General features: G+C 36.9%; 1 protein-coding gene across 1 annotated transcript in view; it reads right to left on the minus strand.

The window, feature by feature from the left end:
* LOC123317146 (odorant receptor 30a-like) overlaps nucleotides 1–12,769 on the minus strand; it is a 73,802-nt gene that overhangs the window by 33,780 nt on the left and 27,253 nt on the right. Inside the window, exon 2 of the mRNA XM_044903537.1 lies at nucleotides 1,765–1,872. Within this exon, the coding sequence (XP_044759472.1) occupies nucleotides 1,765–1,872 (108 nt within the window). The remainder of the gene's footprint in view (nucleotides 1–1,764; nucleotides 1,873–12,769) is intronic.

Genomic DNA, 12,769 nt, shown 5'->3' on the forward strand with positions numbered 1-12,769 from the left:
TCGGACAGGCGGCGATCTAGTTCCAACCTGACACTTTTAAAAACAGATATCTGATTAGGTGTTCTGTCCGGAGAAACCGACAAATGCGAGAACTCCTCTTTAATCTTTATGTTCTTGAACTTACGCATAATAGTAAAAACATACTCGGTGGTAGACAAACGTACTCTTATAGGTCGAGAACGTACACTTTTTAAGGGAACACATGGGATGAGGTTTATGACGGTGCTGTGATGGGCTTGGAAAGAGTTTTTGCGCTGCTGTCTGCGTCTTCGTTAAGTGTGAAAACCAAAAAAACAGAATTTATCACTTTTTGCCTTAAAATAACTGAACGAACAGCATTTGAAACGATATTTCTGCATGAGGAAAACTGTGACCAGGTGTGCTGTCAGTGTACTGGCATTAAGAAAACCGAGTCATTAAAGTATTTGGGGGTCATTATAGACCAACATCTAAGATGGAGTGAATATACAGCTCACCTGCTGAAACGGATAAAAAAGTTGTATTATGTTTTTTATTATATTCTTAATGTTCTGTCACGTAAGGTATGTTTCCAGGTGTACGAAGCTTTGGTATTATCATTGTTGAGGTATGGTATTGTGGTGTGGGGTGGTGCTGGTGGAACTAATATGAGAATACTGGACATAGTACATAAGTCCATAATAATAAAATTTTGAATGTTGGGAGAAGTTTTGGAACTGACAGACTGCATGTAGAATCCCAGCAATTAAGTATTAAACAACAATATATATATGAAGTGTCATACTGAATCAGATAAAAAAGAAGAAAAATCTTGTTCTGCATGCAGTTCAAACGAGACAGGTTATGAATGAGAATCTTATAATACCATTATTCCATAAAAAAACATTTACAGAGTAGCCTTTTGTACTATGGTCCCAAGTTTTATAATCTTCTCTCTTATGAATTGAAGGCATCATTTAGACAAAGGATTAGAGTATGTAGGAATCAACTCCGAACGTATAATATGAGATTGAACACAAGTAGATTCGAGGTTGTTCTTTCTGCATAATAGATGTTTTCGGGCCGAGTAGCGGCCTGAACCCGACCACCAGCAAGAGCCCGAAAGCCTGGAAAGGTCTTCAACAGAGCTTAATCCTTTTGATATCTGAGATATCTGGGATATCAGAAAAATGATGTGTGAGAAAATAAAATCTACGCCTTCTCTTAGAAATTTTTTTCTCTTTTTTATTAATTGTTCAATCAAAGTCACAAACTGTCTTCTGAAGTCTGAAGTGTGTTAATCTCAACTCGGGAGAAGACCCATACCCCATATTCTTCAAAAACCGATCTGTATTTTTAAATAAGTTCAAGGATGAATTGATTGACCTATTGAAGTGAATCATAGTATCCAAATATGAATCCCTTGTTTGGTTTAAACTTTATGAGAATTGAAAATATCAATGAAGACATAAGCTGATCACGGATGTGGAGTGAATTGAATAAATCATTTACCTACTCATTTAAGTTTTTCAGGCTCCTTCAAGATAGCTCTGTACGTTCTTTTAACACGCACTGAATTTATTTGGCTTAAAATCCATAATTGAACTAGAAACTGAGTAGAGTAATATGATTTTCACCGTCACCCACCTGAAGATGCTACGTAATAACGAAAACCGTTTCGTGGTTAAATAACTCATGTTAGTGAAAATTATGTTATAAGTGTGACACCCTGTGTTGCGAATTTTTCTATGAACGTTATTGAGCAGAACAGAGTGATGAAAATTACTGCATTATTCTTGAACTCACCTCCTCGATTAATATTTGACCATGCCAGTAAACGATGAACAGCTGAAAAAAGACGAACATGGCACAAGCTGCAGTGAAAATATTGGATGCAGTCAATAGAATTTCACTCTGAAAAAAGATATTTCATTGAGATTCAAATTAATTAAGATTTATGATTAATTAATTTACATTTGGATGAGGTTTTTAAGACTATATAATTATGTTGAGATTCTTGTGGGTGAACGTAACATTAACGCAAAGGAATTGTCTTATTTGACATTGAATTAGTTAATTAATGTAGTCTAAGATCCCACTGCAGAATTACTACGTTCATTACGTACAGAGACAAACACACATTTTCACATACGTTTATGGATAGGAGAATACACTGATAACACCTCAGCCGGTCAAAAGTTGCCGCAAGTAATTTTAATTAAATTAATGTTAATCAATATTCCAAGAGAAATTTCGTTCACTCCATTTTGAAATAAAATATCATCCACATCATAACAATGCATGTAAAGAATACTAAAATCCATAGCTGCCGTTGCACACTCGACCGCAACTACCTCGCAGCCAGGTGTAAGCAGGTAACATTTCGATGTATTTCTACGTTCATGACGTACACGGATGTTTTTGATATCAAATTAAAGCTAATTTTGTTTCGAATAGGATGATGTATGGCTGCCTGTGGAAAAATAGCCGCAAGTTAGGTCTGCCATCTGTTAAAATAGCGAGATATCCGAAATAAAGTAAGAGAGTTAGACTCATTTCGCACCATCGGGTTCTTACCCGATGTTCCGAATTATATCTACTGATATTATGGGATCTTTCACACATGTTCCGGTTTAGTTTTGCATACATTTCTGGGAAGTTCAACTCCGATAAAAGTAGAAAATGTATTATGTAATTGAGCTAACACATTTTCAGTTGATGAAAAAAGCTCTGATTGCGACGACGATAGTGAAGAAACACGAAAAAAAATTCTTCAGATTTAATCCTACATTTGTACTTGATGAATAAATTATTTTTTATTATAAAATAAATCTCTTAATACTTTGAGTTTTTTTCATAATATTCATTACGTAATTATAATTTTGTGAATGTTAAGTCGGCTGGCATTCACCATCCTCATCTAACAAGTGGCGTTGCGCGTCATCTCTTTCACTTTATTTCAGATATCTCGCTATTTTAACTTGCGGCCATTTTTTCACAGGCTGCCATACATCATCCTATTCGAAAAAAAATTAGCTTCAATTTGATATCAAAAACATCCGTGTACGTCATGAACGTAGTAATTGTGCAGCGGGATCTCGTACTAATGGCCATATGCACCGTACGAGACTAAACGTCCTTTAGTTTCCATAGAGATTCTATGCTTGAACGTAGTTTTAGAGCTTAAACTTCGTTTAATCAAGTGGTGCATGCCATACGTACGGCCGTAGGTAAATCTGCCAAAGTAATCCATTCAATTTCGACTAGTTATAGGGTATCTCTGAAAAACTAATTCGAAATTTTCAGGAGAACGAAAAAATAAGGTTGAAAGGGCTCGCACAAACTTTCTGCAATCCCCGATAGGAATGAAAATGGGCTTTTAAAATTTATTTCAAATCAAAGACTTTCTCTACTTAGTGGAACAAAGAAGTTACAGGTAGGGGGCATTTATATTCAATCGCCATAATATGTTCATTTGGTCTTCAAACATTTGAAATAAATTGTCTCGAATGAAAGACATAATGGAATAATTTCGACAAGTTTAGGATCCCATTCCCAAATATGAAAGCCATTTGTGTACTTAACCAAAGTGTAACAAAGTTTTTTCTTAGAAATTATGTTAAGAAACGAAATACAGTATTAGGAAATAATTTGGATAATTTGGACAATATAGGTATCGTTCAGTTTTTCATTGTATTAATATGCTAAGAAAGCTTTGGTCTTAAAGAAATATAATACTGAGTACTAGAGACAGGAAGGTTATAGCTATGTGAAGCTGGCACACCCAAATGCGAATTTTGAAACAAAAATTTCAGGGTCGTTTGTCCATCATAGGTCCACGTTTGTCCACCTGTTTTTTTCATTTGTCCAGGCACCGTTTTAGATATATCGGAAAAAAACTTTTTTCGGTTCATTTTATGAGCAGCACCCCCATATCGCAAAAACTTATTTTTGATGGTACATATCGTTTGTCCAACGTAAATCCACTTTTGTCCACCAAATTTTTTCATTTGTCGACCCACAGAACCATAGAAATCAATCTTTGAAAATTTTTGAAAGTTTGAAGTTAGCACCCCCAAATGAAAATTTTTGAACCAAAATCTCAGGATCGTTTATCCATCGTAGGTCCATGTAGGTCCACCTTTTATTTTCATTTGTCCCGGCACCGTTTGAGAGATATGAAAAAAGAAGTTTTTCTGTGCATTTTCTGAGTACCACCCCCAAATTGCAGAAACGTATTTTTAATGGTGTAGATCGTTTATACAACCTTAGTCCACTTTTGTCCACCAAATTTTTTCATTTGTCCATCCACAGAACCATAGAAATCCATCTATTCAAATTTTGGAAAGTGTTAATTTGGCACCCCCAAATGAAAATTTTCAAACCAAAATTTCAGGATCGTTTGTCAATCATATGTCCATGTTTGTCCAACTTTTTTTTTCATTTGTCTAGGTACCGTTTGAGAGATATGGAAAAATAGGTTTTTTCGGTGCATTTTCTGAGCAGAAATTAATCAAGACCGAAAGGTTGCACCTAGATGGATGAAATCCTCAGATTTATTATAAGAACAGTTGCTCTTTCAGAATATGTATCAGATTTCCATCTACGGTTACTTTTATTGTGAGATGAACGACTCGAAAGCTGACCTTCCAAAAATCCTGAAAAAGATGGGTTCGGTTAAAAATTCTTCAAGATGGAACGGTTGCACCCATATGGATGAAATTCTCAGATTTATTACTAGACGAGTTGCTCTTTCAGAATATGTATTACATTTCCATCCATGATAACTTTTATTGAGGGATAAATTACTCAACACTGACCTTCAAAAAATCTTGAAAAAGATGGGTTCAGTTAAAGAATCGTCAAGACTCAACGGTTGCGCCGAGATTAATCAAATTTTCAGATTTATTACTAGAAGAGTTGCTCTTTCAGAATATGTATCACACTTGCATCTACGGTTACTTTTATCGAAAGATAAACGACTCGAAACCTGACCTTCGAAAAATCCTGAAAAAGCTGGGTTCAGTGAAAAATTCGTCAAGAAAGAACGGTTGCACCTACATGGATCAAATTCTCAGATTTATTACAATAAGAGGTGCATGATTTTGTAGGTGGACAGGTGAAGTAATCGGGTGGACAAAAGTGGGCTAACGTTTAAAAAACGATATTTACCATCGTTTTCGCAATTTGGCTGAAGTATTGAGGAAATGCACCGAAAAAAATTATTTTCAATATCTCTCAAACAGTGCCTGGATAAATGAAAAAAAAAAAAAAATAGGTGGACAAACATGGACATACGATGGACAAACATGGACATACGATGGACAAACGATCCTGAAATTTTGGTTTAAAAATTTTCATTTGGGGGCCATCGTATGTGCCAACTTCACACTTTCCAAAATTTGCATAGATGGATTTCTATGGTTCTGCGGATGGGTAAATGGAAAAATTGGGTGGACAAAACTGGACTTAGGTTGTACAAACGATCTATACCATTAAAAATACGTTTCTGCATTGTGGGGGGGTGCTACTCCAGAAAATGCACAGAAACAACTTCTTTTTCCTTATTTCTCAAACGGTGCCTGGACAAATAAAAATAAAAGGTGGACAAACGATACTGAAATTTTGATTGAAAAATTTTTATTTGGGGGTGCCAACTTCACACTTTCAAAAATTTTCAAAGTTTGATTTCTATGGTTCTGTGGGTGGATAAATGAAAACATTTGGTGGACAAAAGTGGACTCACGTTGGACAAACGATCTGTACCATCAAAAATAAGTTTTTGCGATTTGGGGCCCAACAAACACAATATACAGCAACTGTACAAATACTGCACTAGAAGTGCCACCAGAATGCAGCACAGAGATTGCTGTACTGAAACTGCACAGTTTCGGTATTGATAATTCTGCATTTTCAAAATGCAGTTTTTGATGTGCAGTAACTGCACAATTTTTGTATTGATAATTCTGCATTTTCAAAACGCAGTTTTTGATGTATAGTGACTGCACAGTTTCTGTATCGATAATTCTGCATTGTCAAAACGCAGTTTTTGATGTACAGTAACTGCACAGTTTCTGTATTGATAATTCTGCATTTTCAAAATGCAGTTTTTGATGTACAGTGACTGCACAGTTTCTGTATTGATAATTCGGCATTTTCAAAACCCAGTTTTTGATGTACAGTGACTTCACAGTTTCTGTATTGATAATTCTGCATTTTCAAAATGCAGTTTTTGATGTACAGTGACTGCACAGTTTCTGTATTGATAATTCGGCATTTTGAAAACCCAGTTTTTGATGTACAGTGACTTCTCAGTTTCTGTATTGATAATTCTGCATTTTCAAAATGCAGTTTTTGATGTACAGTAACTGCACAGTTTCTGTATTGATAATTCTGCATTTTCAAAATGCAGTTTTTGATGTACAGTAACTGCACAATTTCTGTATTGATAATTCTGCATGTAAAAATGCAGTATTTTATATTTAGTTACTGTACAGTTTCTGTATTGCTAATTCTGCATTTTACAATGCAGTTTTTGATATGCAGTGACTGTGCCGTTTCTGTATCTGCAATTCTTCATTTCAAAAATGGAGTATTTGATATAGAGTTACTACAAAGTTTCAACAATCATAATTCTCCATTTTTCAATTCTGAAGTCTGAAAATGCAGTATTTGATAAACAGTTTCTGTAATGCTGCAATGCGTCCAGTGTAGGAAGGTACGATCGGTAGAGTACGTTATTGACGATTATGCCCGAAACGTCTGTCCTCTGTTGGAAGTAGGAACGTTTAACGTTAGTCGTTGGGCGTTATGAAGGTTGAAGAGACATTTCATAAACAGATTTAATTCAATAATTGAAGACTACTTTCATTACCAAAATATGGAGTATATTGTAGCGGCGTAGTTGTACCCATGGTAGAAGAATACTTCATCTCACCATGGTGGTACCAGAGGTAGCCAAACGATGGCATCACTGCTCTCGACGGTTACGATCACAGGGTAGCATATACGTCTATTGCGGTGCAGCATATACCAAACGATGGCGCCACCGGCGACGTAACCGGCGTTTATATCAGGCACGAACTACGCTGCTTCGGCGATTGTCGTAGGTAGCTGCTAGGATTCATGATGTTACTGGGTAACTGCACAATGACTGCTGCACACAAAGTGCAGCTTGCCGTACAGTTCTTGCACAGCTATTGTTGCATTTAAAGTACAGCTTGCTGTACACTGGTGTTTACACAGTGACTGCTACATTTAAAGTGCAGCTTGCTGTACAGTTTGAGCACAGTGACTATTGTATATAAAATACAGCTTGCTGTACAGTTTTTGCACAGGGACTACTGCACATAAAGTGCAGCTTACTGTACAGTTTGAGCACAGTGACTACTGTATATAAAATACAGCTTGCTGTACAGTTTTTGCACAGTGACCAAACTGCATATAAAATACAGCCAGTTGTACAGTTTTTGCAGTTAACTGCTGCATTTGAAGTGTAGCTAGCTGTGCAGTTTTTGCAAATTGCGTACTGCATTCAAAGCACAAATTGCTGTACCGTTTTAGCACCTAACTGCTGCATTTGAAGTGCAGCTTGCTGTACAGTGATTGCAATACCATCGCTGTTTTTAAAGTGCAGCTGTGACTGTATATCAACTGCAGTTTGTACTGCACATTAACTGCACAGTCCACCGGGACATATACGGTCCTTTTTGGTGCAGTTACTGCATTACCGTCATTGCAGTCAAGTGAAGCAACGATGTGCAGTTTTTGTACAGTGACTGGATTTCAGTGTTTGCTGGGGGGTGCTGCTCAGAAAATGAACCGAAAAAAGATTTTAATGATAAGTCTTCAATTCAAATTTTATCTGCTTCAGTTTTTGAAAGTTCTATCAATGGTGTGAAAAATTTTTCTCTATACGCTTTTAATTCGTTTAAGAGTCCAAGTAATATGAATAAAATACCAAAATTTCTTTTGAAGAATTCAAAATATATATAAAAAAAATAGATTTATATCTTGAAACTCGAACTACAAAGAGTAGTTTGTTTTTCGATAGAATAGAAATGAGGAAATATTCAGGATTCAGGTCTCGTATTTATATATTTTTCTCTCTTCTTGGGGTTCAAAATTCTGATTGGTGGATTGAAAATAAAAACGCACGTAAAAAAGGATGGTTCGTTTGTCGACGAGCTTTATGAAGCGCAAAAAACTACTGAAAAGAGGGGTAAGCACACATGCCGATGCGCGACAGTAATATTTATGACTTGATTACGGCACTTTTGAATATGCCGACGCCCGACAGAAATATTTATGACTTGATTACACTTTTGAACAATTTATATTATTTCTTACCCCGGCATTACTCGTTTGGAGGAGTATACATGGAAACGGAGTTGTGATCTTTCGAATTATTCTGTATGGCGCTCCTATTTTTTTATCTTTTGATATGTGAAAAAAGAATGAATGCACAACTGTGATTCATAGTTTTTCATGAACATCAAATTAGGCTTCGCTATAAATCCACCTGTATATTCCTCCCTCTGCTAACATTCAATGGGTAGTGGCATAAATAAAACATTTTCTCCGACAGTATGAAGCTGTTTTCTGTGTCATACGCAATTATTGGCTGGCATTATAGTTATTTATACAACAAGTGAGTTAAATGAATGTTTATTCATGAAAAGAAAGTTTAATCCACGAGCCCATTCATTTTGATGAAAATTCGAATAATGAATACTTTTTAGAGGAAATATATAATACACCGTCATTAAATCACCCATTGAGTACGTCATTATTGACGTCACGTAAAGAACGTCGTTATAACTTAAATGACGTTCATAGTACGTCATTTTTGCGTCGATGACGTTCACTGTCAGTAAATCATCAATTGAGTACGTCATTATTGACGTCACGTGAAGAACGTCCTTATAACGTCACCTTCAATGATGTTTATAGGACGTCATTTTCGCGTAGATGACGTCTACCGTCAGGAAATCACCAATTGAGTAAGTCATTTAGACGTACGCTTGCTCCCTGGCAATATTTCATTTCTCTAGTCAATTACAAACATTTTAATTCACTCAGTAGATAAACGTCAACTTACCCTTGTTACCATGGGTTAAATATTGTCGTCTTTTAACGTCAAAATGGGATAAAAAAAATGTATCTTTACCATCCATATACAGTGGGAAGAAAGTATTTCGGAAATCTCATACCTTCGCTTTTTACTACTTTGTAGAAAAATATTCTGAAAGCTGTGTACACTGACTTGTTCACTAATACCGAATCGAGTAATCTCGGATTGAATTTTCTTGAAAGATTAGTTCTATTGCAATAGAACTAATCTTGCATGCATGTCCACCGACCGAGTACAGGGTGGGCAAAATTCGATGGGTTTGAATGACAGTTATGTAACCGTAAGAGCTAGGGAAAAATGGATGGCCCGTTTCCCACCTCGATTTTCAAAAGATTGTTAATGGCCAAACACAAAACCCTCTATCCTATCTCTATCCCTCTATCTTCTTTTGTTTTCAAGTTATAAGTGAAAACTCATTTTTCGGCTCTTCGTACTGGTGCCTCTATTTCGTAAAGTATCAGTGATTTCGGAAAACAAATGTTACATTCTACAGACACTTTTTCATGTAGAATGCAGTGGCGTGGTACATGATTTTTTTTCAGTCCGCCACTTCAGAGATGTACTGATAACTTTAATTTTTTTGAATATAAACTCTGTGTTTTTTTTACATATTGTAGTCCCTTATTTTTTCTGATTCAAAATATATAACATACTTCGTGTCTCTGATTGTTCTTCCAATAAAAAAAATCAAAAACTAATTCAGTTCAAGTTCATTGATAATAATATGATAATGAACTTTATGTTCGACTGAATCATAAACACTTTATTTATGAATTCGTTTAGTGTCCATAATTGACTACTTTATTGGACACCACTTTATTGGACACCACATTATTGGACTCAACTGTCACTATCATTCTGTCAAATAAATATACTAAATGCAAATAACACTTTATTCAAGGAAGAAAAATTGAACTTTGACTTTAAAACGAAATTATGAATAACTTTTCTAAGCATTAGTGTGGTAGTGAATATTAAAAACACATTTTTTGTTATCCTAAAAATGCAATCCTGGAGAAGTCGAGCTCGAAGTGGAAGCACACTTTTCGATCTGCAATACTCTTGATGCTAGCATCAACTACTTCTTGGCCCAATATTCTGGTGGTAACACTTATTTTAGTACTCTCCGATCCATCTATGTAGTCCATAGCGAAGAACTTTTGTGAGCTTTCAATTCACTATTGTATTTATTTTATTTATTTATTTAGTTTAAGTGTCTCGACTTCGGAGGTCATTGACACGGTTACATTCTATTTTTTAACTATATGTGAACAATGTAAAATTTCAAATCTGACTGTACAGTTGTGTTGCCTTGAGGTAATTGATCAGATTTCCAAAGTTTGTGGAGTTGTGAAGAATTTCCTTTAGGTTCGACTCTAATTTGTAGGATCTCCTTTCGTTTTCATAGTGCGAGCACTCCAACAGAAAGTGTGGGATTGTGAGAGGGCTGCTACAGTGGTGGCACGTTGGGGGTTCTTGGTTGCTCATAAGGTAGCCGTGAGTAATTCTACAGTGTCCAATCCGAAGCCGTCTGATTATAGTTTGGTCCCTCCTTTTCATTGGTGGTAATTGTATGGGGTCCCATACGGAATCCTGTATATTTCTTAGTTTTCCTCTAGAGCAGCTCCACTGTGCTTGCCATTGCTCGTTGACTGATCTTCTGAGGTGGGTTCCGATGTCTTGTGGAAGTTGGATATGCCTTATTGGGACATTGGAGATGGAAGCTTCTTTGCAAGCTCGGTCGGCAGTTTCGTTGCCCTCAATCCCCACATGTGATGGAACCCAAATTAGTACGATTGATGTCCCGAGGTGCGAGAGTGTCTGGCATTGATTATGAATTCTTTCAACAATGGGATGTTGGGAGTAAGGATTTACTATTAAGTGTAGCGAGGCTAGTGAATCGGTGCATATTGCTACCTTTTTAGAATTGAGATGAGGAAGTTTCAATGCTTGAAAAATGCTGAAGAGTTCACCTGTTTGAATGCAACATATGGTCGAGATCCGGAATTTCCCGAGGATGGAGTTTCGATTTGTAACTGCACAGCCCACTGCGTTTTCAGTTTTGGAAGCATCTGTGTATAGAGTTTCATCGAACGAATACTTTTCTAGTATCTCTTGAAAAGACTTCCGATAGAGTTCGTTTGGGACGCTATATTTTTTGTGTCGGCTTAGTGATGTGTCAACAAGTGGGAGGGATTTTAACCAAGGGGGAGTCTTAGATATGGAGTAGGGAATGGTGGCAGAGAAAGAGATGGAAGTGGAGAGATTTTCAACCATTTTTGGGAGAGGAAGACAGCGTGTGCAGTTGGATGGCACTCTGTCTCGTGTGTTAATGAGAGAGTAAACAGGATTTCTCGGGTTGGCTGACACTCTGGCAGCATATGTTAAAAGCATTTTTTGGCGACGAAGTTGGAGAGGAAGTTCGTGTGACTCACAGTAGAGACTCAAATTTGGGCTGGATCGGAACGCTCCAGTGCATAATCTGAGAGCAGTATTGTGGACGACATAGAGGGAACGGAGTGAGTTTTTTGATGCTGTAATATATACAAGGCTGCCGTAGTCCAGTTTGGATCGAATCAGAGCTCTGTAAACAGCAAGAAGCACTCTTTCATCGGCTCCCCATTGGTAATGCGCTAGGGTTTTGAGAATGTTCATCTGCTTCAAACAGTTTCCTTTTATTTTTTGAATGTGACGTTTCCAGGTAAGTTTGGAGTCAAAAGTCAGTCCGAGGATAGTTAAGTCATTCACTATGGGGAGAACTACACCGTTTAGACAGATGGAGGGTTGCTGCGAGCTCTTACGTCTTCTGGAGAACTTTATGACCTTAGACTTGTTGGCGGCGAACTGAAATCCACTAGATTTCGACCACAGTTCGAGATTGTTCACAGCATTTTGTAGGAGGGCACTGGTGGTATTTGTGTTCTTTCCATGACAGTTAAGATAAAGGTCATCAGCAAATATAAAGAGCTTGACTGGAGGGGAAATTGAGTTGTCTATATCATTGATGGCAACTAGGAAGAAGGTTGTACTAAGTACAGAGCCTTGGTCAAGTCCGTTCTCAACATAAAATGGTTTAGACATTGTGCCATTTGCACTAACTGAGAATGATCTGGAGGAAATAAATATGATCAGGAACTCCAAAATTCTTCCAGAGAGACCGATTTTCTTAAGATTTCTTAAGACGGTGGAGGTTTTCGTAGTAGGGTAAGCACTCTCGATATCTAACGCAATAGCGACGACATCTTGATTGAGTTGTAGCGAGTTTGCTATGTGAGTTTGGAGAGAGAATAAGTTGTCCATAGTACTACGATGAGCTCTGAAGCTCGATTGGTATTTGTTTAGTAGGTTGTGTTTCTCTAGATACCAGAGGAGCCTGCGATTAACCATCTTCTCTAACAATTTGCATAGCGTGCATGTGAGTGAGATCGGCCTGAAAGAGTTTGGGCAGATGTCAGTTGCGCATCTTTTCTTGACTGGAATAATGGTGGATACTTTCCAAGAGGATGGGAATATTTGATTAGCCCATATGTTGTTGTACAGCTTCAGGATAATCTTTAACGTGTTGCCGTGTAGGTATTTCAGGAATATTACAGGAATATGATCAGGACCAGCTGCTGAGTTTTTAAATGAGTGAAGAGAATTAGTGAGTTCATCCATGGTGAATGGAAGGTTCAGCTC

The sequence above is a fragment of the Coccinella septempunctata genome, chromosome 7 (assembly GCF_907165205.1).
Source record: "Coccinella septempunctata chromosome 7, icCocSept1.1, whole genome shotgun sequence".
NCBI classification, from domain to species: domain Eukaryota; kingdom Metazoa; phylum Arthropoda; class Insecta; order Coleoptera; family Coccinellidae; genus Coccinella; species Coccinella septempunctata.